Genomic DNA, 14460 nt, shown 5'->3' on the forward strand with positions numbered 1-14460 from the left:
CCTGCGCTCCTGGGTTTGCAGCACTGTCCTTGCTGATAACCATAAAGCATGTACATAGAACTGCTTTGCTGCACTAGTCAAGATACTGCCTTGTTGGAGTGTGATAGACTCATGCCTGTTGTTGAGTGCTAGCCCTTTACTATGTTTTCTGCCCTTTCAGAAGCAGGTTACTTCCGAGGTCTGCTATTATAGCTTAGAAGTGGTCACTGTACACATTATCTTTGTCAGATGGGACCGTTTCTTTAAGATGATGTATTCTCAGTTCCTTAACTGACTATAGTAAGAATCCTGATGTATACGATTGAGCTTGTTAATGTAAGTGTGCATCTGGAGCAATGGTATTCACTTACCTTTGTTGCTTTACTCCAGGTTGTAAGATGGAGGCACAGACAACCACAAAGGTGACTCTAACCAGGGCATTATCTGCCATTATTAGCACACTGCTCTGGACTAAGTCACTAGGATCACTGAGCTGGCATATATATGCATTTTCTAGCTTTTGCTGTTAGTAAAATCACTACAGTTTCTGTTTTCCTCACACTCTTTTCAACTTTTGATATTGTCAGCTAGGTAGAAATGACTTTTTAAAAATTGCTCCCCTTTACTATTAATGTATTAAAGTATGGTTTAAAGTGTATTACACAGGGATAAATGTGTAGTTTATGAGTACTTAACCTAGCATGAGGCTCTGAGTTCATTCAGTTTCTACCACCCCCCCCCCCCAAAATATATATGTTCAGGCTTTTTGCTAAGTGGCAGACAAATCTGTTGTCCAGGAGAAACATCATTATAGCTGATTCCTTCCACTGGTGGAAAAACAATACTATAAGCACTGTATAGTATTGTATACAGTGTAATACAACGGCTATACTATATTAAGTGTTTATAGTGTTTCGGACATGATGCTAACCGCAGTGAACATTTAGTACTTGTAAGAATCCCATAAGATCAGTACCTAAAGCTAAGCATGATGGTACACACCTCTAATCCCAGCACTCCAGGAGCTGAGGCAGGTAGATCTCAGGAGTTTCCGGCCAGCCAGAGCTACACAGTGAGACCCTGTCTTTTTTAAGGAGGTGGGGGGAGAAGAAAGAAAAGATTAACACCTTATTGCACAGATAAAGAAAACAATTCAGAAAAGTGGCCTCACCCCGTGGTCACACTGTTACTAAGAAGTAAACCAGAGTTTTACATAGCAGTCTAATGTCAGAACTTGTGTTTTTTAGGGCTTGATGTTGTTGGGAAAAATCTTAGGGCAGGAGTAAGTGGTTGCTGGTTTTTCTTGTTGGTTTGTCTATTAAATGAACTTCAATTTGAGCTTTAACCCCACCCCCCCACCCCACCCCCACCCCCAGTGATTGACTTCTTCCTCATGATTCTTAGTTGTAGGTTTTTTTCTTGTTGGCTCTTATCCACTAGCTTCTTTTCCCGTAATATTTTTTGCAGGGGATGAGGGGATCAACTGCCTCTACTGGGATTATAGGCATGAGGTGCAGACCTGGCTTTTAACTAACCTATTATACCTCAATTAGTCCATCTAATTCCTCCTCCCACCCCCGATAATTTGCAACTTTGATATGCCTTATAAATCACAAGGAAATTTTTTAAATATAATCTTTTGAATTTTATATTATATGTGTTGTGTGCACACAAGACATTAGTTCAGTTTTCTCTCCCTGTGGGTGAGTTGGTCAGCAAAAGGAAAAGGTGTGTGTGTGTGGGGGGGGGGGGTGATTGCTGCAAAATGAAATTCCTTACTTCTTCTCTAAGGGGTTTTCCATACCATCTCTCTCTGAGTTTATCACTTACTGGTTCTTGAATCCCCTAGTTTGAGAACTTCATGCTTATTGACCTTAATACTGTCTTTCACCCTTATTATACACAGTTCTTCAGCCTCTTCTCTCTCTTCGGTATTATATTCTATTTTAAGATTTTCTTTAGTGTGTGACTCATTTGATTACTTGGACTGAAGTCTGCATTACCAAACTGTTGCTTGAGCAAGGAGCAGCCTAAATCTTGACCTCCTGTGTCTGCCTATGTGAGTCCATTCCAGACCTTGGCAAAGGATTAGATGAGCTGACCTTTGAATCTCTTTTATGATTTATTCCTAGGGCCTTCAGAGCATAATAATGATGCATGTTATTACTACTAGTTTAATTATCAGATTAACTTTGTTACATTCTGTATAGTAAAATTTGTCCTTTAATGTATTGCAAGTTGAAAATTGAAGCTGACTCCGTTAATAATTGACTGGTCTTGTCAAAGACTGGCAAGTGTGATGAAGGAAGTAGAATCTGAAGCAGGATAGATACAGGTGTAGTTTTTCTGGTAGTAAAGAGGTTTGCCAGGGGATTCTAGCTAAGGAGGATGAATGTGCAAGGGTTTAAACAGAGACACTGAAAATTTAGATCAGTGTAAGTAATTGCTTTTTTGCTTTTACTGAGGTTTCTAATTTTGGAAACAAAACTAAATAGCTTGGAATCAAACTCTGATAATTCAGCTTAAGTGCTCAGCCAAGGCCCTGCAGTAGGAGATAGTTGTGTGTGATTTGCCTTTTTCTTTTCTTTTTTAAAAGACATATTTATTTATTTTCATTTAATGTATAAGTGCTCTACTTACTGCATATGCATCCACAAGCCAAAAGAGGGCATCAGATTCTTTTATAGATGGTTGTGAGCCACCATGTGGTTGCTGGGAATTGAACTCAGGACCTCTGGAAGAGCAGTCAGTGCTCTTAACTCAGCAGAGACATCTCTACATCCCCAATTTGTCTTTTTCTTGATTGACAAAAAGTAATCGCAAGACTGTGCATCTTGAGTGCATGCTGAAATCTTGCTGGTTCATGTAAGTTAATGGTCACTGCTGGGTCTCCTTGAGAACCACAGAGAGGCATACAGGCTCTTCCCTCCCTGGTGATTCAGTTCCCTCTGCTTGTCTAGTTGAGCCATACTTGGTCAGCCTTTCCCTTTCTTGTTAATCTCCACATTCTAAGTCAGCAACACAATGCTTGTAGGTATAGCCTGTGAGTTTTTCCAGCTTCCTTGTATCTTATAGATTCTGGGTAAAGAGTGTTGGGCCTATTTTGTTTCAAAGGCAATCACTTATTTTCTTATTTCTCTTCCTTTACAGATCAAGTCATAATGGGAGCATTTTTAGACAAGCCAAAGATGGAGAAGCATAATGCCCAGGGGCAGGGGAATGGGTTACGATATGGCCTAAGCAGCATGCAAGGTTGGCGAGTCGAAATGGAGGACGCACACACAGCTGTGATCGGTTTGCCAAGTGGACTTGAGACATGGTCATTCTTTGCTGTATATGATGGGCATGCTGGTTCTCAGGTTGCCAAATACTGCTGTGAGCACTTGTTAGATCACATCACCAATAACCAGGATTTCAGAGGGTCTGCAGGAGCACCTTCTGTGGAGAACGTAAAGAATGGAATCCGAACAGGGTTTCTGGAGATTGATGAACACATGAGAGTTATGTCAGAGAAGAAACATGGTGCAGATAGAAGCGGGTCAACAGCTGTGGGTGTCTTAATCTCTCCCCAACATACTTATTTCATTAACTGTGGAGACTCGAGGGGTTTACTTTGTAGGAATAGAAAAGTTCACTTCTTCACACAAGACCATAAACCAAGTAACCCGCTGGAAAAAGAACGAATTCAGAATGCAGGGGGCTCAGTGATGATTCAGCGTGTCAATGGCTCTCTGGCTGTATCGAGGGCCCTTGGGGATTTCGATTACAAATGTGTCCATGGAAAAGGTCCCACAGAGCAGCTTGTCTCCCCAGAGCCCGAAGTCCATGATATTGAAAGGTCTGAAGAAGATGACCAGTTCATCATCCTTGCATGCGATGGCATCTGGGACGTCATGGGGAACGAAGAGCTCTGTGACTTTGTGAGATCCAGACTTGAAGTCACTGATGACCTTGAGAAAGTTTGCAATGAAGTAGTCGACACCTGCTTGTATAAGGTAGCCAGATGTTCTTCTTCAGTCAACTTTGTGCCGTTAGTTACTATTCCGCTTCAATCTTCTTGGAGCCTGGAGATCGCAAAAACAATTTTTTGACACAAATATAGGATATTCTTTACCAACTGTAAAAATAAAGGGATAGTTTAGAAATTAGCCAGTTACTACCATGTGTGTGCAAAAGTTGTATCTACTCTGTGTGTGTGTGTGTGTGTGTGTGTGTGTGTGTGTGTGTGTGTATTCATTCTCTTCTCATGCATACCAGAAAAAGAATCACATTACAGGGATTACAGCAGATGGTTGTGAGCCGCCATGTGGTTGCCGGGACCTCTACAAGAGCAGCCAGCGCTCTTTACTGCTGAGCCATGTCTCCAGCCCCCAAGTACTTAGGTTTTATAGTACCACAGAAGAATATTAGAGATAAAAAGATTCTGCCCACGTGCATGAGACAGAGGCTGGGGAGTTTGTGGCTCAGTATTATAAGTCCTAGAAGTGCTTTGGAAATCTGTTCAGCGAGTGGAGCATCCGTACAAAAGAACTGAATGAATATTGGGTATGGTGCAGTACAAAATAGTCTTGGATGAAGGAGTCAGAAGGACTTGGTATGAGAACCCATGACTTGAGGTAAGCTTTTGTTTGTTATATAAAAAGAACAGAGATCACCCTGTCTGGGGCTGTGGAGTATTAGGAGGATACAGTGGAAACGTGCACATAGATGAGCTAGTTGAGCCCCTTTATACAACAGATAAGGAAGCAGAAGCCTGAGAAGGTTCTGTGGACTTAAGAGTCAAACAGACCTAGGATCAAAGCCCACCTCTGTTACTTTTGTACTCTTCAGTCTTAAACAAATTGCTCAACCTCTTCTAGAAGGCTGTATAATATAGATATCTAACTATCGAGGATTTGTGTGTATATGTGTGTACTCTAGACTGATAGATAATAAATCCATAGTGAAAGCATGCTCGTGACTTGCCTGGAGATCTCGGCACTCTCTTCTATGTGGGGGGTCCTTGACTTAGTGGCCCATTGTTTCTGCCATACTGTTCTACTTTGTCAGTGCTGTTCCTTGACTTACTACTGGAAAACAGAACTTTATGTATCCGTAAAATCTTAATTCCGCCAGAAGTAAAGTTTATGTAGCATCCAGCCTGTGAGTTTTCAAAGGGCACCAGAGTGACAGTGCTAGTGTGCTGTCAGTTTCTGAACCTCGGGGACCTGAGCAACAGCAAGGTGTAATAGCAAAGAGCAAAGTGCATGCAGAGCAAGGTGCATGCAGACTTTGTCCCAATCAGTGTATGGCTCAGCAGCCTTTCGCTAGGTTCACTGGAGAGTACTGGAGAGTTAAGTGATATTAGCTACATAAAAACCTGGTGAATTGTTAGATTTGGATATTAATAAGTTATTGAAATTACACTTTTTTCTATGCCATTTTAGAACAGTTAGCATTTGCCATAAGAGAGACTGTCTTTGAAATTAAAATTTATTTAATATATATAAGATCAGTTTTTCCATATGCTAAATTAAATATTAAAAGCAAAGACATCACAAAGGAACTCACACAAAATATATTCACTGATAAGTGGATATTAGCCCAAAACTTGGGATACCCAAGATATAAGATACAATTTGCTAAACGCATGAAACTCAAGAAGAATGAAGACCAAAGTGTGGACACTATGCCCCTTCTTAGAATTGGGAACAAAACACCCATGGAAGGAGTTACAGAGACAAAGTTTGGAGCTGTGACAAAAGGATGGACCATCTAGAGACTGCCATATCCAGGGATCCATCCCATAATCAGCTTCCAAACGCTGACACCATTGCATACACTAGCACGATTTTGCTGAAAGGACCCAGATATAGCTGTCTCTTGTGAGACAATGCCGGGGCCTAGCAAACACAGAAGTGGGTGCTCACAGTCAGCTATTGGATGGATCACAGGGCTCCCAATGGAGAAGCTAGAGAAAGTACCCAAGGAGCTAAAGGGGTTTGCAACCCTATAAGGGGGAACAACATGATGAACTAACCAGTACCCCGGAGCTCTTGTCTCTAGCTGCATATGTATCGAAAGAGAGGCCCATTGGACTTGCAAACTTTATATGCCCCAATACAGGGGAATGCCAGGGCCAAAAGAATGGGAATGGGTGGGTAGGGAAGTGGGGGGGGTATGGGGGACTTTTGGGATAGCATTGGAAATGTAATTGAGGAACATATGTAATAAAAAATATTAAAAATTTAAAAAAAGAAAAAGAAAAAGTACTTGAAAAGAAAAAAAAGCAAAGACAGTGTAAGTGTAAGGCTATCAGTTCTCGCACAGCAACTTGAATAATTTGGAGTCACTTCCTAAATTAAGTCAGTATTTATTATATAAGGTATATATAATATAGATTATAAATGTATAAAGTTCGGGTTGGGCATGGTGGCACACACCTTTTACTCTCAGCACAAGGCAGAAGTAGGTGGATCTCTGAGTTTGAGGCCAGCCTGGTATACAGAGAGAGTTCCAGGACAAAAAAAACCAGTTTGTTAAAACTTGATCTAGTTTTCCTTTTGAGTGGGTATTTGTACTTCAGAAACATGCTTTAAGCCTACACCAGTATAAATTTGTGAAATTTGTAAAGACCAGCATTGACAGTCTCTGACTGTTTCTTGGCGTGTGTGGCTGTATGATACCCATGTGGGTAGGTGACACAAGTGGCCACCAAAGAATACCTCCACATTGGATGTCACCTGGAACAGACTCCTCTGGGGTGCTGGTGACCTCCCTCATACCTGCCAGTTCTCCTTACACATAAAGTAGTTACGATTGGCAAGTTATAAAAATAATCAAGGTTTTAAAAAATAGAAGGAAAATCAAATATTTTCTTGACCTTTTCTTTCCAGGGAAGCCGAGACAACATGAGTGTGATTTTGATCTGTTTTCCAAGTGCACCCAAAGTCTCGGCAGAGGCGGTGAAGAAGGAGGCGGAGCTGGACAAGTACCTGGAGAGCAGAGTAGAAGGTGGATCATTAACAAAAATAAATAAGTAGCTTTATTTCAAAACAAAACCTTCCACACAAAGTCTAACCTTTTAGAAAGGTTTCAGTCCATTACATGCCTTTAGCATGTAGTCTAGTGTGTAAAAGTGGAAAGGACATTCTGTAGTAACCATTTGTTTAGCTGTGTTCCCTGGGCCCTGTGCACTATGGTTAGGAAACTTCCAAGTGACTGAAGCATGGCTCTAAGATTCTTGCTGAATGGCATGTGTAATTTCATGCCAGGCAAGCCTGAGTGTCCTCTCCTGAAAAGATGTACTGCAAGTCTCTGGAATATTTTTAATTACCTGTGTTTGGTTGGTTGGATTTTGGGTGGTTTTGTTTTGTTGGTTTTGGTTTTGAGAACTTGAAGGTCAAATGTTTAGTAACAACTGTCAGATCCCACAGCTTTGAAACTTTGCTTTCAGCTGGTTCACGGCTTTACTCCTAAGCCATGAGCAGTTTGAGCTTACAACACAGACCTGGCAGGAATTCTCAGATGAGTCAGGAAAGTAGCCTGCAACCCCAGGAGTGTGAATCTGATCACTGAAGATCACTTTAGATTAGAACAAATGGAAAGTTTTTGAACCTCAAAAAAAAAAAAAAAAAAAAAGCAATGCTTTTAAGTATTTGGAGAAATTAATCTTTTGTTGGTGGCGCTTGGTTACTTGGCTGTGGAACTTGGGACCAAATCTAAGGGTTTTGCACAGAAGGGAAGTATTTTCCTCTGTGGCACACCTCGGCCCTTACATGATCTTTGATAAAGCTGTTCACCAAGTAGAAGTATAATCATTGTTTCCCTAGACACTAGGCTCAGTGTGGACATATACAATGCATATGGATCATGTAGGCCCTATAACCAGAAACACTTCCATGTAAAAAGTGCGCTTGATTCTTCTGATACCATAATTGGCATGCAAGCTTCAACCTGCCATGTCCTTGCATCTCATTGTGTCTTCATTATTAAAATTAGTGTGCATCTTAATTTTATTTTCTCCATTTCAGTTGCTTGATTTCTTTTTTTTTTGTAATTTGCCTATTAGCATCATGTTTGGTTTTGGTTGTCAGTGTTTCTAGAGACCAGAGATGGTCTTGTTCTTCCTACCCCCTCCCTCCTTGTATGGTAATGTCTGTGTTTGTACTGTTTAGTATTTCATTCATTGAGTGTACTAGTCAATGCATTTTTCCTCACTATTTTAAGGTTCTTGTAACTTTTTATATCTTACGTAATTTCAATATGTCATTTGTAGATAAAACAGTAAAGTTAAAAATACTTAGAATGTTACAGGGTGAGTGGTCTAAATTGCTGATCGGTAGAAAAATATGCAGCCAAAAAATATGTATAGGGTTAAGTTCCTATTGATGTCTTGGCACTTTAACCTGGGCATATGTTTTATTGGTATAAAGAAATAATAAATACCTTAGTATTTTTACTATGAAGTGATATCCAGTTTTTGGAATGAATTGCTATTTTTCTCTTTAAGCGTGCTTTATTTTAAAGTAAGTTTTTGGTGGAATTATCAAACATTCACTACATACATATAACTTTGTAAGTTTTATATTTCATACTATCAAGTGAGAGTTGCCATCTGGGCAGAGTTTACATTAATAGTCAATATTTTTGCTATATTCAAGTGTTTTAACATGCAGTTGGAGTAATATGTCATAAATTAAGATGCAACTAGAGAGAAAATGATGTCCGTTAAAGCTGCTGCTATTTAAAGGCATAGAATGTGACTTTGCACTGTAAATGATGTATGTCTTAAATGAAGATACACAGCTTCTAAAGCAGGCACCAAATACCTTTTTAAATACATGCCTTGACTAAGTTGTTGTGGCCCTACTAAGCCTCGATTTGCTGTCCACCTTTTTGGCCTGTGTGTCTCCACCATTGGGAAGGATAATGCTTCCCTTCTCCTGCTGTGTCCGCCTTTACTGAAGGGGGTGGTTGTAAAGATCCTTCCCTTGCAAGAGCAGAGTGCTGCTGTGCTGTGGCCCTTGGGCAGTTTAAGATCATACTCACCTGTGTGACCGTCCCGCCACTGCTACTGACCTGGCTCCCTGAAAAGTTGCTAATGTGAGTGAGGGAGCACTTTATTAGGGAAGGTGGGGAGGAGCAGATTATGTTTGTGTCTGTGTTCATTGAAACAAAAGAGAATTCGTGACATACATACTCTTTATGAAAGTACCAAGTCTTTTACAGTCTGTTAAATCGTATAGTCCAAGAGCAATTAAAAGAATTTCCTTCTCATTCAATATTTTCTAGAAGCCAAAGGAAGAGGGATAGTGTAATTGTTCAGTTAAATGATTGTCCCACGTCAAATAAGAGATTTCAATTGTTTCTAAAGCTTTTATTATTCATAAAATATTTCTCCTGTATTCTTCACAATTAAAATATCCTAACATTTTCGTGAAGATGTAAGCTACATCAGATACAGTGGGGTTTTTATTTAGGACTGAAACCATCATTGGTTAAATTTATCATCAGTGTTCATTTCTCTTGTATCTAGAGCTCTAATCAAATGATTGTATTGGCTTAGTAGACACTGTGTTGTGTGTTACAGTGTTAGATTGTGAACTTGTGTAGCTTAGGTAAGCATCAAACCCCTTTATTTTTGTATAGTAGATTTTCAGCACTAGAACCATGTAGAAAATCAATATGCCAAAATGTTAAAGATTACACAATAAAGGAACTTGGCAAACCAAATCTGAGATCCTTGCTTTTTGTTCAGATTTAAGACTGCTTTGTTTTGTTTTGTTTTGTTTTATGGAAAAGAAGGCATACAATAATTTAATACATGGTAAAATCTGGCTTTTACATTAGACAGACAATTTTGAACCATTTGAAGAGATCTCATGGTAGCGATGTCTGTCTACTTGTGCTTCAATTGTGGAGTAATTGGAGGCATGGTCAGGATGAAAAGTTTTTATGTGCATTGTTAATTTCAAAGGTGCTTACACTTGGAGAACTAAAATGATAATTTCTTGCCTGGGTGGCAAAGAAAATTTCTTAATGTAAATATTGAGAAACAAAAAAGTTGCAAATGCCTTTAGCTGAAATTTGCACTGAAAATAAACATGCTGAGTTTGCAATGATGCCCTGTACTTAGCTTAGAGGTGGGCTGAGGCTCTTTGTTTACAACTTGGGATGTTCTGTGATAAGAATAACACTGCATCTGTAGTGCATACCTAGTGACTGGATGCTTTGAAACTAATTTTAAATGCATCTGTACAGCTTTATTTTTGTCATGAAATTTAGACCTTTTTCATTTAAAGCCTTGCTTAAATAACAAGGGAAGGGAATGGTGTTTGTGTCTCTGTATCATTTAAAGATACATTAGAGGAAAATGGGTCTGCGGAGGGATGCTCAGGGATAAAATTTGCATGCTATTTAAGTCATGTTGCAACTATAAAGATATAGGTTAAAATAATAGGGACAAATGTGTAAATTGCTCTGTACTTAAAGAGATTTTTAAGTCAAGATTTGTTAAGTCTTGAGTTTATTTATTTATTTTTATATGTGCAATGTATTATATTGGGTAAAGTACAGAAAACTTGCATCCAGTGTAAGGCCAGGAGTTGGTCTCCTCAGCAGTGCCTGGTCAGCATCTTGGAAAAGGGAGTCCTCATTTGTGCACACAAGTCCTTGATTTTGTAACAGAACAAGTCAATAACTAAAGAGTACCTTTCTCTTTTCACATTTTTGTCCTATTTTATTAAATATTTTGTCTTTTTCTGCATCTTTTGTTCTTTAATTTTTGAGGATCAGTGATTAATTTTATCCTAGTTCAGAAAAAATCTCAAGCAGGTGTAGTCAAAGTAAATAATGTCTGTGTTAACCTAAGATACTTTAGTTTCAGTGTTTTAAAAATTGAGTTTTGATAACACTTACAAAAAAAGTACTTCTGATTCCCAGAAATCATAAAGAAGCAGGTGGAAGGCGTCCCTGACTTAGTCCACGTGATGCGCACGTTAGCCAGTGAGAACATCCCCAGCCTCCCACCAGGGGGTGAATTGGCAAGCAAGTGAGTATGTTGTGCATGCCCTTGGCTGTTGTGTATAGATAACTGCGTCTGCTCCACTGTTAGGAACTAGGCTTGTTTGGGATCAGTACTTGAATTTCAGTCACTGTTAGTGACTGTTTTGAGAGCATCCTTAGTGGAAGCTTGGGGAACAAAAAATAACTGAGATAATATTGTGAAAGAATATTTTAAATGAAATTATATGACACTACAAAGGCGTAATTGGGTATAGTAACAGCAGTGGTAAGATTTCCTTTAAAGGTTATAACACTTTAAAGATTGTCTTCAATCTGGGCAATGTTTTCTACATGTCCTTATTTTCCAGTATTTTATTGTTGACTAGTGGATACTGTTAGAAAGGGTAGACAACTTCCCTTCCTATTGCTTCATACTAACTTGAGGTAGCTATTATATTAAGTGTATATATCTGAAGTTAACAATATACATTGTGGAATTTAAGGTTTTTTGTTTTAGTGCTTGGCACAAAGGGATACTGTGATCATTTCTTTATGTTTCTGTAGTCTGCACATTCAGCTTTTCTGATCATTTCACCAGGGATTGGAAAGCCTCCTATTCAAACTTGTACTTTTTGAAAACTTTCATTCGATGACCATCTCCAATTATGAGTGTGGATTATTTTATTATAGCATGTTCAAGTTGCTTCTGCTCTGAAAGTCCGGTCTTACCTTTAACCAGTGTGTCTGAAGACTGGGATTGGTGTTGCGCACTTGTAGCTCAAATTGAAGCAGGGACACAGAGACTTTTTAGTGTGTGCGCATGTGCATGTGTTTGAGGACATGGACTCAGAGGCCAGAGGTTACGTGAGGTAGACAACCTCTTCCTCTGCTGTTCTACTTATATTTGACATTGGGACTCTCACTGACCCCAGAACTCAGTAGGGGCCAGGGTTCTCCTCGCCTCTGCCTCCACTAGTGCTAAAGTTACAAACACAGGCCATCGTGTGGATGCTGGCCGGTGCAGGCCTGCTCTTGTGAGATACACTTTTCTTTCTTTTTCTTTTTCTCCCCCCCTCCACCCCACCCCACCCCACCCCCCATGCCTCATTGTGTAAAGGCACCTAAACCAAGCCTAATGGCCTGCCTTTTCCCCCTGGAATCCATATCGTAAAAATCGAGGAATTCCTGCAAGCTGTCCTGACCTCCCATTCCCATGTGCACACAGTAAGTAAATGAGTGTTAGAGAAAGACCAGCTGGTGGTTTGTTAAAATAAGTATTTGTATGTTAAGCTGCTTTCTGCTCTAGTGTTCTCTAGAGCAGTTGGGAAGGAACATTTATTCTACTTTAGAGTAAAGGTGCCTCTGCACTAGGACACAGGTGTCTTAGACAGGCTTGGTGTTGTCAGCAGAGGCTAAACTAAATGCTCAAAGTGCAAGATTGTTTTTTGGAGTTCTAATGAGCACCAAGCTAGGGGTTACTTTCTGAAGGATTGACTTTGTGTGTTTTTTAACATTTAGGCGGAATGTAATTGAAGCCGTTTACAATAGACTGAACCCTTACAAAAATGACGACACTGTGAGTAGCGTTCTCGGCCGCCCTGCTTTTCTCTCCCTTTGCTCAGTGCGCACACCCTTCCCTGTGAATGCTGTGAACTCTGCTTGCTCCAGTCTTTGCATATAGCAGAGTCCCAGTGGCTGGGGATATTAGCATGGTGAGTGGCACCTCTCAAGCCAAAAAAGAAAATCTCTATCATCGATCAACCCCAGAAGACCCACCTTCACCATTCTTATTTAAGTTAGGAATCTCTTCACTCAGAATCTTGGATTATTCTGAGCTTTATGCGGAGTAGCAGTGGAATTGTGAGTGTTCATCTCCATGAAGTGTTTTTATGCTTACAAAGATCTTTGCCACAGGTCCTGAGGCAGAGCCCTCTCTGAAGTGCTACAGAAGCCCCTGCCAATAAGTCTTAGCACGGCAGAGTGTTGTAGTCTCTTAGCTGTTAACTTGGAGTCACTGAGAGCAGCTCTCACACATTTCTGCAGCGTTGCAAAGCTCACTGACGCCGTTTTCCTCCCACAATGCAATAAATTTAATGAAAAAATGAACTTTTAAAATAACATAGGTGACACTTTATAGTAATTCTCTTGGTTTAATGATATATTTATCTACCCTTAGTGTTTTTCTAAATCAAAGGGTTTATTTGTTTGCTTATGGAAAATGTTGGTGGGTGGGGCCAGGCCAAAACAAGTTTTAATTTTTTTAGTCAAACAGATTAAATATTACTATTTCATATATGTACAAACGTAAACTTTAAAGCCAAGTAAGTTCTGGAGCTGAGTGTTATAGAGCTTGTCTTTCTGAAGTGTACATTTTAGCATCTGGAAGATTTCCTGTAATGCCTTGTTTTGTTTGTTTCCCTATGTGAAGGATTCTGCATCAACCGATGATATGTGGTAAAGCTGCTCACCCAGCCGTGGACTCACCTTCGCCTGCAAAGGGGAAGCCAGCTCATCCTTGCCGAGCCTTTACCATCCATCATCGACTTCACAGGAGGGTCTGACATGGGTGAGGACTGCGGCCTCAGCGACGGAACAGCTAGCCCAGAATGGATTTTCTTTTTTTATTGTAAATTTGAGACTTATGTAAGCGTGATTTCAAACCGTAATTCATGTTGTAAATCAGACTCCAGCAATTTTTGTTGTATGATTTTGGTTTTTGTAAAGTGTAATTGTCCTTGTACAAAGTGCTCATATTTAATTATGAACTGCTTTAAAATCACTATCAGTGAATGATAACGGAAATTTGGCTTGTGTGACACAACAGACATAGTCATGCTGTGTGTGGACTCGGTTGGGATAGGGAAAGCGGCAGCCACATAGCCGCATGCTCACGTGCACGTGACTAGGAAGAATTCCAAAAGCTCACACAGCTGTCACCCAGGCTCATGGAAACTCTCTGTTCTGGCGAGGACTGGCTCACTGATACAGCCACCCCGCTCACCTCTCTAGGATGTCCTCTCCTCGTAGCCAAGAGTATTGCAGCTGATCCTGTATATTCATGAGAGTATCTATCAATTTTGGGCTAACATGCCTTGATTCTCTTGCACCTCTTTATGAGTTCTTACATTTAATTACTAATTGGTAAGCAGTAGCTTCCTACACAGTAGGAGACTGCCACATTTTTTTCCTATCATGACTGGCTGGGCCTGCTGCTGTTCCTAGTAAGATATTCCGAATTCCATTTTATCAATAAAGCTTGGTTTAACAAACAAGACATGTAATCATGTATGCGTGATTCCTCGGTCACCCCGGCTTTCAGACCCCACTCGGGGAGAGAAAGATGTCATGTTTCCTTAAACTGGATGATGGTGTTAGCATCCAGGTGCAGGTGGATCGGAAGATTGACGTCTGCCGTCTCCTAATCTGTTTTAATTGTGTTTCTTCCAGGCTGCTTACTTCTCATTAAGATGTGTGTCAGCTTGAATTTACTGTTAA

The 14460-nt window shown here is 40.1% G+C and overlaps 1 protein-coding gene across 2 annotated transcripts in view; it reads left to right on the top strand.

Moving 5' to 3' along the window:
- Positions 1-14237, top strand: part of Ppm1a (protein phosphatase, Mg2+/Mn2+ dependent 1A) — a 34850-nt gene extending 20613 nt beyond the window's left edge. For both annotated transcript variants that reach the window (XM_085830450.1, XM_085830451.1), the window contains exons 2-6: positions 3130-3974; positions 6855-6972; positions 10903-11011; positions 12484-12541; positions 13394-14237. In XM_085830450.1, coding sequence (XP_085686576.1) covers positions 3130-3974; positions 6855-6972; positions 10903-11011; positions 12484-12541; positions 13394-13423 — 1160 coding nt within the window. In that variant the 3' untranslated portion in view covers positions 13424-14237. The remainder of the gene's footprint in view (positions 1-3129; positions 3975-6854; positions 6973-10902; positions 11012-12483; positions 12542-13393) is intronic.
- The last annotated feature ends 223 nt before the right edge of the window (positions 14238-14460 follow it).

The sequence above is a fragment of the Mus caroli genome, unplaced genomic scaffold, assembly GCF_978045245.1.
Source record: "Mus caroli unplaced genomic scaffold, Mus_caroli_1 scaffold_14, whole genome shotgun sequence".
NCBI lineage: Eukaryota > Metazoa > Chordata > Mammalia > Rodentia > Muridae > Mus > Mus caroli.